Source organism: Nilaparvata lugens, chromosome 8 (genome assembly GCF_014356525.2).
Source record: "Nilaparvata lugens isolate BPH chromosome 8, ASM1435652v1, whole genome shotgun sequence".
Lineage (NCBI taxonomy): Eukaryota > Metazoa > Arthropoda > Insecta > Hemiptera > Delphacidae > Nilaparvata > Nilaparvata lugens.
The window spans coordinates 48,007,129-48,022,787 of record NC_052511.1 but is presented as its reverse complement, the minus strand read 5'-3'; the positions used below and the strand labels follow the sequence as shown (position 1 = coordinate 48,022,787).

General features: G+C 36.7%; 1 protein-coding gene across 1 annotated transcript in view; it reads left to right on the top strand.

Moving 5' to 3' along the window:
• Positions 1 to 15,659, top strand: part of LOC120352862 (aminopeptidase Q-like) — an 86,140-nt gene extending 70,481 nt beyond the window's left edge. The window contains exons 6-12 of the mRNA XM_039435172.1: positions 2,410 to 2,614; positions 6,965 to 7,242; positions 9,492 to 9,682; positions 11,654 to 11,821; positions 13,711 to 13,857; positions 14,498 to 14,570; positions 15,279 to 15,659. Of these exons, the coding sequence (XP_039291106.1) occupies positions 2,410 to 2,614; positions 6,965 to 7,242; positions 9,492 to 9,682; positions 11,654 to 11,821; positions 13,711 to 13,857; positions 14,498 to 14,570; positions 15,279 to 15,368 (1,152 nt within the window). The 3' untranslated portion in view covers positions 15,369 to 15,659. The remainder of the gene's footprint in view (positions 1 to 2,409; positions 2,615 to 6,964; positions 7,243 to 9,491; positions 9,683 to 11,653; positions 11,822 to 13,710; positions 13,858 to 14,497; positions 14,571 to 15,278) is intronic.

Genomic DNA, 15,659 nt, shown 5'->3' with positions numbered 1-15,659 from the left:
GTTTAGCTGGGCCAATGGCAGGCGTTCATGCCCTTGACAGTCTCCTCCCACTTAACAGTAGTACAGATTTCTGTTAGACTGTTTAGCTGGGCCAATGGCAGGCGTTCATGCCCTTGACAGTCTCCTCCCACTTAACAGTAGTACAGATTTCTGTTAGACTGTTTAGCTGGGCCAATGGCATGCATTCATGCCCTTGACCAATAGCAGTACTCGCCTACTAGTATAAATTCTGCTGCTCTTGTATTTAGTTTTAGTTTATCAGAGATTGACAATGGTGTAACAACCGTAACCGGTCTTTCTAAGTATCAATAAATCTGTGGTTTTTGACAATTTCTTAGTCTTTTCATTTAACATGAATAATTACAATAATATCAACTTCTCAACTACACACAAAAAAAAGATGAAGTATTAACTGTTCATTTTTGTTTAAAATAATCATAATTATATTTTATTAAGCATAAATCATATTTTTCAATAATTTCATAATGAATTTTCATAATTAAGATTAAATATTTTGTCAATTAATTATTAATTCTACATTGTTAGAAGAAGATCGGGCAACACAGCAAAGCAAGAAAGAGATATCCGCTTTGTTGAATGATAGACAAGGATAGCAGTACCATTGTTAATCAAACACTGCCATTATAACGTGGACCTCACCAGAGATGTTCATGAATTTGATACAGAGATGATTCAAGTATACTACTCAGGCCCATAAGGCTCGTGATTCGAAATCAACTGTTCACGTTATAAATGCAGTGGAAGGAGATAAGAGAACCGTTGTAGCCGATTCTCTGCCCTGCCACTGCCTTCTATAGAGGATAACTGGTACTGGTGTAGAGGATACTAATACTGCCTTCTTTAGAGGATAAATTATGATACTGATATATCAGATGTAGCCTAATATTAGCTTTTCATTTCAGTTAGAAATGAATGAACATTTTTATCAGCAGGAACATATATTTTTCAATGATTAAGAAATAAATTATCACAATTGAGATTGAATATATAGTTAATTGTTTATATTTCTACATTGTTTAAATACGATCTGGCAAAGTATGAGGTAGAAAATGATGGCGCTATTTACTTTGTCAAATGATAAACAAAGATGGCAGCATCAATGTCAATCAAATACTGTCATATAAGTTAGTGAGGTCCACGTTATAATGGCAGTGTTGAATTAGCAATGGCTGCTATCCTTGTCTACATAGCCACCTCTAATACAAGGCCCCGGCCTATGATATTGCAACGTCGCAGTGTAGGCCTAGGATCTAATACATGATTGGTAAAAAAGATCAGCTGGTATTTTTTAAAATCTTTTTCACCAATCATGTATTAGATCCTAGGCCTACACTGCGACATTGCAATATCGTAGGCCGGGGCCTTGTATTAGAGGTGGCTGTGCTTGTCTATCATTCGACCTTAGACCAATTATAGAATAGACACACTGGGAAGTCTAGCCTCTGAGGCCAACATCTACTGCCATATCTCCAAATCGTGACGTCATCATCGGATAGAAAACTTTCAGATTGTGTATATTTCAAATAAATTATTATTCATTAAAATGGTTAAACTCCAGCTGCGCTCCCACTGAAATAGACACAATCTGCTATGGAAAACAATGTAAACAAACTCTACAGAGAATTTTCTATCTGATGCTGACGTCACGATTTGGAGATATGGCAGTAGATGTTGGCTTCATCGACTTTCAGTATGAATATACAATAGGCTGTGTCTATTCTATAACTGGTCTATGCATTCAACAAAGCTAATAACGCTATCTCTTCAGCGTGAGATCGGCTTTTAACAATGTAGAATTAAAAAATAATTGACAAAATATTTAATCTTAATTATGAAATTATTGGAAAATATAATTTCTTGCTTGATTGAATATAATTGGTTATTTCAAACGAGAATGAACAGTTGATATTACATCAATAAACCCGTATCAGCTACCGTCTATAGAAGGCATTGACAAGACAGAGGATCGGCAACGTTGTTCTCCCATCTTCCTCCACTGCCATTATAACGTGGACCTCACTATAATAACGATGTTAATCAGCTGCTGCCTTTATAACTTGAATCTCAGCATAATCTCTTCCTCTCACCATAATCTCAATATTAGAAGGCTTGACTGTATCACTATATTTCAATAAACTCATCAATACTATTGCTACTGTATGTATTCCAATTTCAAATTCAAATTCAAATATTCTTTATTCCATACAAAATACAGATTACATTGTAATACGGAGCTCTTCCACATGATTAGTGTACTGTTTAGCACGGTATATTAAAGAAGATTCTTCTTCTAACTAGCGTGCTGTTTAGTACTGTTTCACTATTTCAATACATTTATAAATTCACAATCTATTTATTCTATCTTCAATAGTTTTGTGTTCGTTTCAGAAACGTTTCCTGATGACCAACTCATCAGGCGAGCAATCGGCTAAATCACCCCGCTGGTGGATTCCCCTCTCCTACACGACCAGCACCGAACTGGATTTCAACGACACGAGACCACGTGAATGGTTTAACGTGTCCAATGCTTTCCACCAGGTCGAGATCAACCTCGATGATGATGAGTGGATAATGTTCAATATTCAACTTGCAGGTGATTTTACCATAGAGAAACAATATCAAATGCTATCTTTTCTCTATACCAATACTTTCTCAAATTGAGTGTTATTACACGTTTATTATTTTCTAATTTTGATGTATTCGAAATTACAAGTTTTACATTCAGTCGGGAATAGGATATTTCGCACCTAGAGCAGAAGATGAGATTTTTCCGGCTCGAAATAGGTTTCGAGAAAAGATTGAGAGCCGGAATAGTTATTTGTGCAACTAGTGCGCAAAGTAACAGTTTGCTGCACCGAAGGAAACGTTTATTGGGTGGAATGATTTGTTGAGTGCAGCAGAGGAACTTTGCGCACGTATTTCACATTTAATTTTTCCTACAGTTACCATTGAATATGAAAAGTGGGTAATTATGGGTAAAATTGCCTGAAATCCATCAAATGTTTTTCTGTGTAATTTTATTATTATAAAAACAATTTATTGTCAAATTGAATAATGTAGTAGTGTTTGAATGAAGAGGCGGCTGTGTGCTGAATGTGGCACTGTGCTGTCGCTGTCCTCGTTATAATATAATTTATTTTGCCAAAAACAAAATACAAAAAGCTTTACAAAAAATAATATAAGTATATATGCTACTGCACTTAACCAAGATACATACATTTATTTAATTAGATATAATACGAAATGAATAATAATTAGCTCGTTGTGCTTCATTGCACCTCTGCTCACAATAGCATCCACAGCAGTCACTGTTACCAACTTCATTTTGATTTTGCTGCACTGTTGCTCCATATATGGTATTTTGCGTTGCCATGTTGCAAATCTGGAGTGCAAAAAAATTTTCCCGTACTAGAGCGGAAAAGTGATTCTTTGCGTTCTGTAATCAGTGCAGCAATGTCCACTTTTCAAGGTAACTGTAGGAAAAAGCATTTTTGCCCGTGGTGCGAACGCTATTTTTCGCCACACACAAAAATAAACAATATATATGAGAATATATGAGAATAGTTTGTTTACTAAGCACTGAAAGCAGAAGTGGAAGGACTCTAGCAAATCTGAGGTAATCTGATTATCAGGAAATTGTTCAAGTATTTTTATTTTTTATTCTGATTTTTCTAAATAACCTAAAAGATGATGTTCAATTATGTGGGAGGTTGAGTTTATACTTTTTTATTCTTTCAAATGACAATAAGATGATATTATTATGAATGTTTTAATTATTGAATAATGAACACAAATAATGAAAAGTTTTTTGATCAGCTGTTATGATGATCACCTTTCTAAGTTCCATGTTAGCGGCTGGAAATGGTACTCATTCCGGCCTAGGCCGGAAAGAAACCAGTTCTGACGTCAGACGAGAGTCGTCTGCAAACAATGTCTTTCAGATCTACGTAGGGACTGGAGATCAGCTGCTTTCTGTGCAGTGTGGCAAAAAAATATATCGTACGTTTCTAAAATTTGTTGATGTAGGTGCATTCATTTTCAAATCTCATTGTTTTCAATTCCAGCCTTCTTCGTAGTTATAATTTCACAAAAGCCTGTTGAACTATAACCGTGATTAAATTCTACGAGAATAAATCAGAGACCGTTCATTCTCAGAAAAGCCTTCTCTCATTGGTTCTTGTGGCATTTAGTTAAAATTTAACAGGCTTTTGTGGGACAGGGTCAAAGTGTTCGGCTTCTCTGTTAATTCGTAACCTTTAAGCATGCATTACTACATATTTCCCTCATGCAGTTCAATGTTATCCCGTTATATCCTCAAAAAAGGACGAAGAAGTGAGCCAATTTCGTAGGGCAAAGAACTTATTTCATTCGAACACTATTATTGGACAACACTCTAATTCAAAAGAACACTTTTATTATTGATGATTTGTAATGATGAAGTACAACATATTTTTCCTCATGCAGTTCCAATTATATCCTTAAAAATGGCTGAAGAAAAATACACTTTTGTTAGCCAAAGAACTCAATCTGTTGAAGATTTGAAGTTTATTGATGAAAGCAATCGAAAGAAAAATGCAGTCGAACATACAAACGACATAATATTGTCGGACATCTTCTATATCTATATAATATTATATAAAAACGAAATGGCACTCACTCACTGACTGACTGACTCACTCACTCGCAGAGCTAAAAATCTACCGGACCAAAAACTTTCAAATTCGGTAGGTATGTTCAGTTGGCCCTTTAGAGGCGCACTAAGAACGGATTTGGAAAAATTTTAACTCTAAGGGTGGTTTTTAAGAGTTTAAAGTTCGTCTTTTAGCATGTATATTCTTCTTATTCCAACCCTCTTAATCATAATAAATTGAAATGTTCATTCCATATGATAATATAGAACTATAATCTAGAGATAGTACCTCTTCGAAACACTTGTTAACTGGTAACAAAATTAATAATTTTAAGGGTTGGCATTAAGTTGAGTTGACTTTGTTAGGTTGGCACCAGGTTGAAGATTGAAATGGATTTATCGCGGAAAAATTGATTGGGCACTGCTACTTCAATCAGAGCTATTCCTGGGAATATTATATTACTAGACGTCAGGCTCGCTTCGCTTGCCATATCCGTATAGCCAGACGTTTAGTCTGGACCCCCGACTGGATCGTCCTAACATATGATCGTCCTACAAATGAAAAATGCAGGCGAGCCTGCTGATCTCATTCTTGAAAGATCCAGTCGAGGGTCCAGGGGGCGGATCCCCCTTGCTAGACGGATATGGCGAGCGAAGCGAGCCTGACGGCTGGTTTAAACATGAGAGTCTCATGTCATCAGTGGAAGCTATAGGCTCGTTCGATAAGGTTTAGGCTCACACTCTTAAACCCGCACAAAAAAATCGATTTTTGTTCGTACGGTATTTTGCCGTCCTTTTAAATCCTATTAGATTAAACAGATGATTTCAAACAGATTCTGTTTGTCAAGCTCCATTTAATCTGATAGAATTCATAAGGACGGCAAAATATCGTACGAAAAAAATCGATGTGTAGTGTCGGGGATTAACCTATATACTATTGTACTAGAATTGCAGATGGAATTAAATAGAGAATGCATTTATTCAAATGCTAATTAATATAATAATATTATTATTCAACGAAAATCCCAAATAAATGCTGTAAATCACCCCGAAGACTTCTGCTACTGCAGACATTGACAACAGGTTAACAGCTAGATGGAAATTCATGAGAAACTATCCAAAAATTAGTTGCCAGCCCGGGAATCGACCCGGTACCTCCCAATTGCTAGTCAGGAATGCTTACCCTTACACCAAACTGACAATCTCTGGATAGCAGCGCTCATTATATACGAAGCCATAGCGGCCAACCAGGTACAGATGGAATTAATTAGAGAATGCATTTATTCAAATGCTAATTAATATATAATTATTATTTAACGAAAATCCCAAATAAATGCTGTAAATCACCCCGAAGACTTCTGCTACTGCAGACATTGACAACAGGGTTAACAGCTAGATGGAAATTCAATGAGAACTACTATCCAAAAATTAGTTGCCAGCCCGGGAATCGAACCCGGTACCTCCCAATTGCTAGTCAGGAATGCTTACCCTTACACCAAACTGACAATATCTGGATAGCAGCGCTCTATCGGGCTGGCAACTAATTTTTGGATAGTAGTTCTCATCGAATTTCCATCTAGCTGTTAACCCTGTTGTCAATGTCTGCAGTAGCAGAAGTCTTCGGGGTGATTTACAGCATTTATTTGGGATTTTCGTTGAATAATTATATTATATTAATTAGCATTTGAATAATGCATTCTCTATTTAATTCCATCTGTACCTGGTTGGCCGCTATGGCTTCGTATACAATGAGCGCTGCTATCTAGAGATTGTCAGTTTGGTGTAAGGGTAAGCATTCCTGACTAGCAATTGAGAGGGTACCGGGTTCGATTCCCGGGCTGGCAACTAATTTTTGGATAGTAGTTCTCATCGAATTTCCATCTAGCTGTTAACCCTGTTGTCAATGTCTGCAGTAGCAGAAGTCTTCGGGGTGATTTACAGCATTTATTGAGGATTTTCGTTGATTAATAATTATATATTAATTAGCATTTAAATAAATGCATTCTCTATTTAATTCCATCTGTACCTGGTTGGCCGCTATGGCTTCGTATACAATGAGCGCTGCTATCTAGAGATTGTCAGTTTTTGTAAGGGTATCATTCCTGACTAGCAATTGAGAGGGTACCGGGTTCGATTCCCGGGCTGGCAACTATTTTTGGATAGTAGTTCTCATCAATTTCCATCTAGCTGTTAACCCTGTTGTCAATGTCTGCAGTAGCAGAAGTCTTCGGGGTGATTTACAGCATTTATTTAGGATTTTCGTTAAATAATAATTGTACTATAATTAGTTTCAACTGGAAATTATTTTTCTAGGTTTCTACCGTGTGAACTACGACCCCCATACCTGGAACCTCCTCATCGACGACATGATCAGCTGTGAGTTTGCAGACATCCACCCTCTCAACAGAGCTCAGCTTCTAGACGATGCCTTCACACTGGCCAGTGCAGGGTACCTCAACTATACTACTGCACTCAACCTCAGCCAATACCTGGCGCATGAAACCGACATCATACCTTGGACCACTGCCTTCGATATTTTCAAAACTCTGGAAGCCAAGTTGATTGGCACGCCTGCTAGGCCCTTGTTTAGGGTGAGTGTCCGAATTTCAAAATATTTCCTTGACTGTTTTTCTAAGATCATCTTTCTTACTTCTTCATTCTGTTTTTCTTCTTCTTCCTATCATTATTCAGCTTAAGTTATCTATTTCCTGATCTTGTTATCATTGTCATTTTTCGGTTCTCATTACTTTTAATTCTTCGTATTTCTTCTTCTTCTTCTCATGACTCCTATCCTCCACATCTTGTTATCTTCTCACTTATCTTCATCCTATTCTCTTTTACTATAATCTACTTCCTCATCCCTTCTCCTTTTCTCTTCTCGCTCTTCTCTTTTTTATATTCTCTCTTTCTCTTCTTGTTCTAGCTATTCTTTTTTCTGATATCTTGCATTTTTTCTTGATCTTCTACTTCCTGGTTCCTCTTCAAGGATGGTATATAGTATATCTATACACTATTCTTGGTTCTTCTTGTTGTTGCTTCTTCTCAATTTTCTCTTTTCTTCTTCCTCTCTATCTTTCTTCTTCTTTTCTCTTGCTTTATTATCGTTGTTTCTTCTCTTTTTCTCTTCCTGTCTTTTCTGCCCCTTCTTGTCTTCTCCATCTCTTACCGTCTCCTTTTATCCCCTCCTCATTATTATTCTGCTCTCTCCTTTCTTCATTCTCTCTTGTTCTACACGTTTTTTGGGTTTTCACTCACGTTTTCTTCTTCTTCCTGTTTGTTTTCTTGTAGCTTATTCCCTTGTCCTCTCATCATTCTAATGTCTTCATCCTCTTCTACCGTCTCCTCCAGCCCCTCCTATTCTTCTCCATCTCCCTCTACCAACTTATTCTACTCTTCTTCATCTTTTTCTCTTCCTTTTCCACTTCTTCCCCTTTATCTTCTCCTTCTCCTTCTCCTCCTCTTTCTTCTTCTTCATGCTTCTTTCAGTTCTTCTCCTTTTTTATTTTTTTCTTCTCCTCATCCTGTTTTCTTCCTCTCAAGAAGATGACGAGAGAAAATAGCCAATAATCATAGTGTAATAATTGATTTTTAACTCACTACAAATGACCACCATCAACTTATTTTCAGTTTTTTATTATTTCCAGCCTCATACATAGATATACAAGAAAAGGTAATATAACATCATTTGTTCTCCGTTTCATTTTCTACATCTTTTGTTTCATGGAGTTTTAGTGTACAATCAACCATAACACCACAATTCACGAAAACCTTAATCAATGTACAGTTTAGTTACAACTGCTGCCGCTAGATGGGGCGAGCGCTCCCGTTTGCAGAGTTGCAGGTGACGTTGTAGTTAGGATTTCTGCCGGCAGAATGTGCTGACGTTCCCTCACTCATCCAACAGGCTCCAGAGCTGTCTAAGCTTTGGGCTCTGAGATTTCTGAAGTCTGTGAGAATAAAATATAATTGTGCAGTTCGTGCGGTTTTTGGCTTGTAACTCCTCAACCGTTAATTTAAGGTGAATTTCACAAGGGAACAATTTTAAAATAAATTAAATTATCTACACAATTATGTGTTTAAAATGTGTCGATTGTAATAATTGAAGAAGTTATGGCACTTTGAAAGTGAGACTTGATGAAAAAACTCAATGGAATCATCTTTCTTTCTCCTTCTTTCTTCTTCTTCTTCTTCTTCTTCTTCTTTTTCTTCTTCTTCTTCTCCTCCTTCTTCTTTTTATCCTTCTTCTTCTCCTTCTTCTTCTTCTTCTTCTTCTTCTTCTTCTTCTTCTTCTTCTTCTTCCTCCTCTTTTTCTTAATCTTCTCCTCCTCCTCCTCCTCCTCCTCCTATTGCTTCTCCTTCTTCTCCTTCTCCTTCCCCTCCTCTTCCTCCTCCTATTCCTTCTTCTTCTTCTTCTTCTCCTTCTTCTCTTTCTCCTCCTCTTTTCTTTTACTTCATCTTCTCCTCCTTCTTCTTCTTCTCTTCCTCATCCTCTTTTCTTCTTCTTCATCTTCTTCTTCTCCTTCTTCTCCTCCATCTTCTCCTCCTTCTTCTCCTCCTTTTCTTGCTCCTCCTTCCTCCTCCTTCGTCACCTCCTCCTCCTCTCAATCCTCCTTCTCCTTCTCCTTCTTCTCCTTATCCTTCTCCTTCTCCTTCTCCTGCTCCTTCTCCTTCTCCTTCTCCTTCTCCTCCTCCTCCTCATCCTCATCCTCATCCTCATCCTCCTCCTCTTACTTCTTCTTCTTCTTCTTCTCCTTCTTCTTCCTCTTTCTCTATTATTCTACTATTGTTTGGATTAATAAAATCTTTTTATTTTATAATAATTTCATGAACTGGTTTGCAGCGCTACATCCAGATGCTGGTCTCCAACTGGTACTCATCACTGAGCTTCGACGACGACACGACACCAGAGTGCGACACCAGTCAGCTGACGCGGATGACAGTGGTGGCCCTCGCCTGTGGCTTCGGACACCACGGTTGCGTCGACAGGGCTCTCAAACAGGTCTACCTGCTCATGTCCGAAGCTGAAACTCAGTGAGTTAATTCATCAATCAATCATTATAACAATATTTAAATCATGATTGTTATTATAGTCGAATTAAAACAGGAAATTCAAAAGTAGATCAGCCAATTACATTGATGAATAGTCATAGAAAGAAGCGCGGCTGCCAAGTTGACGTTCAGACTCAGTCGATGCAGTCAGTGCTTTCAGAGAGGAAACTATAGTCCATACAAAATTACTTTCGTTGTCTTTTTTCTTTAGAGCTACTTTTAATATAAATAAAAACATAAATCTCAGTACCCTGACAAATGTTGTGACAAAATAATTCAAAAGGCTACTGTGATTTATATTTTTATTTATAAAATTACTTTCGACTTGGAGAGATGTTCAGAGCAGAGAAATGGAGGGAAATCAGCCAATTACATTGATGAAGAGAGCCACAGTAAGAAGAGCGGTTGCCAAGTTGTCGATCAGACTCAGTCGATGCAGTCCTTTCAGAGAGGAAACTAGGTATGCATATCATGAGGTATTGACTACAGAACGCTTTGGAGGGATGTGCAGAGCGGAGAAGTGGAGGGATATCAGCCAATTACATTGATGAATAGAGCCACAGTAAGAAGAGCGTTTGCCAAGTTGTCGATCAGACTCAGTCGATGCAGTACTTTCAGAGAGGAAACTAGGTATGCATATCATGAGGTATTGACTACAGAACGCTTTCCGCTTTAGCACAGCAAAATCGCCGCTGCTGTATTTCCACTTTTCTCTGCTCTGCATATTCCGCCAAGTCATTTGTAGCTTCAAATCAAGTAGAATAATTGATATATTGTCCAACAAACAGGACTGTTGCAACGCACACGTCTGTCTGTCTTCATAATTATGTTTCCTCACGTGTCAGCTTGCACACGTTTGACTTTTTCTCAGTCTGTCTGTGTGCTCTTGCCTTAAGGTCTTCGCCTTTTAGGGTACAAAACTTTTTTAAAAAGTACCCTTATTTACATATCAATATTTTCTATCAACATGAAGTAAGTATAGCATAAGAAGATATCCCATGGTATAGGGCATGTATTTTTCAAATGTCACTGTTAACTGAAGCCGATAGTCCTAGTAGTTCTTTTTTGTGGAGCTATCAGACGCTGGTAGTCTCTTATACTGTGCCGTTCTTAGGCCAGGTCTACACTGAACAAATGTTCGACAAACATGTTCGGCAAACATGTTTGTTGAGGGGCTCAGGGACAAACATTCTAAAATGTTTGTACAATCATTGTTTGTCAAACCAAAAACTACTGTTTTTCCAAACATTTTCAGTGTTTTGGCACAACCTAGTTCCCTTTCTGAAAGTACTGCATCGACTGAGCCTGATCGTCAACTTGGCAACCGCTCTTCTTACTCTGAATCTATTCATCACTGTAATGGGCTGATTTCCCTCAATTTCTCTGCTCTGCAAAAGTCAAGTCAAACCTGTTCTCCTCCACTTACAAATTATATTTTTTTTGTTTAGTGACTCGTCCACACTGGCCATGGCAAACATTGTTCGTCAAACATGATAAAATTTGCCCATGTTTGTCGAACATCAATTTGTTTAGTGTGGATCCGGCTTTACACTCTCACCCCAACAAAACAGTAATACTAGACAGTAGTCGCTTTAGTAATGGGTCCCTCTAAAAACGTTGCAACTGAAAAAAAATTCACAACGTGATGCTCCAGTGTAAAAACGCTGGTAGAATAATTTCCACCCGGCAGTGACATCTGTGTTTGATAGTTCGCACTATACATAAAATAGTGTGTACCATCAACCACTGATGCTACCACTAGGCAGCGAACCATTCAACCAACGTCTTTACACTGAATTATCACTTTATGAAATTTTGTCAGTTTAAACGTTTTTAGAGGGACCCATTTACAAAAATTGACTTGAAGCATGGAAAATAAACAAATCATACCGTGGGATATCTTCTTATGCTATTTTCTCTCTATAGTATTAATCAGGAATTTTGAATGTTTAGGATTCCGACAGACCTGGAGGACATCCTGCTGTGTACAGCTGTGAATGCCGGCCCAGAGGAGGTGTGGCAGTTCGTGAGGAAGCAGTACATGTCGACCACCAGTCGTAAGAAGAGGGAGTCCTACCTGGAAGCCATGGCCTGCTCTCAGGATCCCAGCAAGATCATGCAGTGAGTATTTTTATGGATGTAAACAAATCCAATAATTCATGGCAAAGTTTTTTGTAACTATCAAAATATAAACCTATGTACTATAAAAACCTACAGGTTTGGCAGGACCCTAAATTGTTTTTTTGAAATTGTGAATAAAATTTGATTTGATTTGATTTTGATTTGATTTGATTCTATATAGAACGACTAGCAGTCAAATTTCTTCATTTATATGAATGTATTGACTACAACGGCGGACCTGCAGAAAGATATCGTTGTCAAAGAAAGGGCCGTTTGCACAGTAACAGTTTAAACTAAATTTCATTTTAAACTGGATAAAATCCGTATCAAGTCTCGTTTGTTATAATGTGTTACATTTTGAGTTTAAGCCACCAGCTGATTAAATTCAGTTTAAGCTTTGACTGTGCAAACGGCCCTAAGTGAATAAATTCATTTATTGTAGAAATTTGACTACTACTATATATATAGTATAGTCATATACCATATGGTCATATAGTGAGGTCCACGTTATAATGGCAGTGTTTGATAAAGCAATGGTATTGCTATCCTTGACTATCATTCAACAAAGCGGATAGCGCTATCTCTTTCTCGCTTTACTCTGTTGCCAGATCGTCTTTTAACAATGTAGAATTGATAATTAGTTAACAAAATATTTCATCTTAACTATGGACATTTTCAATGAAGCTATTAGAAAAAAATAATTTCCTGCTTAATAAAATATAATTGATTATTTTAAACGAGAATAAACAGTTAATATTACATCAATAAACCGGTATCAGCTACTGTCATTGAAGGCATTGCCAAGACAGAGCATTGGCAATGTTGTTATCCTATCTTTGGAATACGTCTTCCGAAGACGTATTTCTATAGTGGGGTCCACGTTATAACGGCAGTGAAGAAAGAAAGGAGAACAACGTTGCCGATCCTCAGTCTTGTCAATGATTCTATAGACGGTACCTGATACAGGTTTATTGATGTAATATTAACTGTTCATTCTCGTTTAAAATAATCAATTATATTTTAAGAAATAAATTATATTTTCCAATAACTTCATGATGAATTTTTATATTAAGATGAAACATTTTGTTGATTAATTATTAAATATCAGGGCACCGAGCTTCACTCGTTATTTCTATTCATTGATAAACAGAAAACAATTCTCTAAAATAATCGTGTTTATATTTCACAGCTGGCTATACGTCATCTTATGAATATCGGGGAGGCGATATTTTGATTTTTCACACACTCACTCTTTTACTATCCACAGCTGTTTCAGCCAAGGATGAATTATCCTTTTAATGTCGTTCAGCGAGTTTTCCCAAGGATGAGACCTAGAGAAATCGAATCGTTATATCATAAGCTTACTATGTTCCAAATTTCGTGAAAATCGTTAGAGCCGTTTTCGAGATACATTAAACATAAATAACCAGATATAAAAATAACCAGATATATAAATACAGAAATTGCTCGCTTAATATAATAGGATTCTACATTGTTGAAAGACGATCTGGCACCAGAGCAAAGCGAGAAAGAGGTAGCGCTATCTGCTTTGTTGAATGATAGTCAAGGATAGCAATACCATTGCTAATCAAACACTGCCATTGTAAGGTGGACCTCACTATAGTCAAATTTCTACAATAATTGAATTTATTCACTTACTGTGACAACGGGATCTTTCGGCAGGTCCACCGTTGTCATAAATAAATCTTTTTGGAGAAATTCGACTCCCAGTCGTTCTATGTAATTTAAAAAGAAAGTGTTTAAAGTATTTGCTAAAGACTGGCAGTCTCGATCAAGTAAGATACGATTATTTTCCCGATATCACGTGATAGCATCCTAAATACAATGTTAATCTAAACTTGATATAATTAAATTATTTCTCGTTGCAGGATGCTTGAAGATTCTCTGGACGTGAAATCGGAGTTCTTCAAAAATAACGAGGGAAATACTCTGATTGGAGCACTGGTTCGGAGAAAAACAAATTCGGAGACCATGCTGAACTTTTTCTATAAGAATGCGGAGGAAATTTCAGCACTGTAAGTTTGAAACTATCGTACTTCAACTCCATCATTTGAAATAATATTTTCTCATTTTGTGATCATTTTCACTACTTTCCATCTTCACGTGATTTTAGTCTATCATTTTGCAGCTTATATTGATCATTCCTTAATTTGAAGGAAATTCTTATCAAATTCATTTGAAAACAAAGAAATAATTGAGAACTTGACTTGAGGATTCAGAACAAATTTATTGGATTAAGTAGATAATAATTGAAAAGCCATGAATACCAAAAACACCTCTGTTGAGGAATCGATTGATTACATGTATTTATTAGGGCGGAGTTAGGACTCCAGATCCTCTCTGCCACACAACCCTATGAATATGATACAATATCACCACAGTATTGTAATTTTAAAATCATATTTTTATTGCCTGCGATAGCCTATGAACATCGTTACCTAATCATCTCATTTTGTATCATGTTCAGATTTTGATGATCACCTCAATGATAATCAATATTTATTATTAATATTAGTTCAGAATCATGAAACTACCTCAAAATATGTGTGTTACTCATCTTATATCATCAATTATTCAACATAAAATTATTTATTAATTTCATGTAACAATGTTGTTAATTGGTGAATATATCAAAAATTTATTTGCTCATTTCAGATATGGTCCTGAAGACTTACAGAACTATTTCATGTTTGCCACCCTGCATATGAATCCAATTCAGATTGATGAAGTAAGTATAATACATAAATTATATAATTCTCTATTAATCCTCTATTAAATAATTGATTGGTATATTGCAGACAAGATTTGATACTCTCTAATACGACCAGTTGCTTTTTTTCATACGTGACTCTGGTACAGCCTGGTTGCACAAAAGCCGGTCAAAATTTAACCGTGATTGATTTCACGAGAACCAATCAGAGAAGGCTTTTCTGAAAAGACGGCTTCTCTGATTGGTTCTCGAGGAATCAATCACGATTAAAATTTAACCGGCTTCTGTGCAACCGGCACTTAAACTCTAATTTCAATATCTCTCACAATTATGTTTTCCATAACTTCATTAGCAACTTAATCATTTTTGCAAGTCGTTTATGATTATTCTTATTGATTGATACAATAAGTACATCATCAAAATGATAGGGAGAGAAAAATAAGGTAACCTTGTGCTATTCCTCTCACAAATTTAGATAAAGTTACACTTAGTCCGAAATAGGTCAAGTCTTGTAGTTGTTCACTTTACAAAATTTTCAGTCCTCAATTATTTTCACAAAGTGGATTTCTAAACTTAGATGCTTCAAAACCAAAGAAATGTCGAATAAATATTTCACATTTATTGATTACCATTTATATTTCCCAGCCTCATCCATTCTTCAGCCTCATTTAGCAACTCTTTCATTCTATTTCGGAATTTCCTTTAATTTTTTCATCAATTTTCCAGCTCCACTCGTTCATGGAAGGCAAAATGAAACAGCTGAACCTGACCGGCATCAACAAAGTATTCTCAATCGAAAAGTACATCTCAATATGAAACAAACCGAAGTCAACACTTGGTACGCCAGCTACTACCACGATATCTACAGGTGGCTGCTACAAGAAAACGAAACCCTAGAAACCGATTCGACAGTCGATACTACCTTATCGACACGACCTATCGATACTAGCACACAACCCATCGATAGCACAAGTATCGATACTACAAAAATATCGACTCTCGATTATGTCACTGAAGACTATGAGTCGACTACTGACAACGGCATGAGCGGAGCTGGGGAGGGGGAGATTGATTATGATGATGATGATGATAACGAAGATGATGATG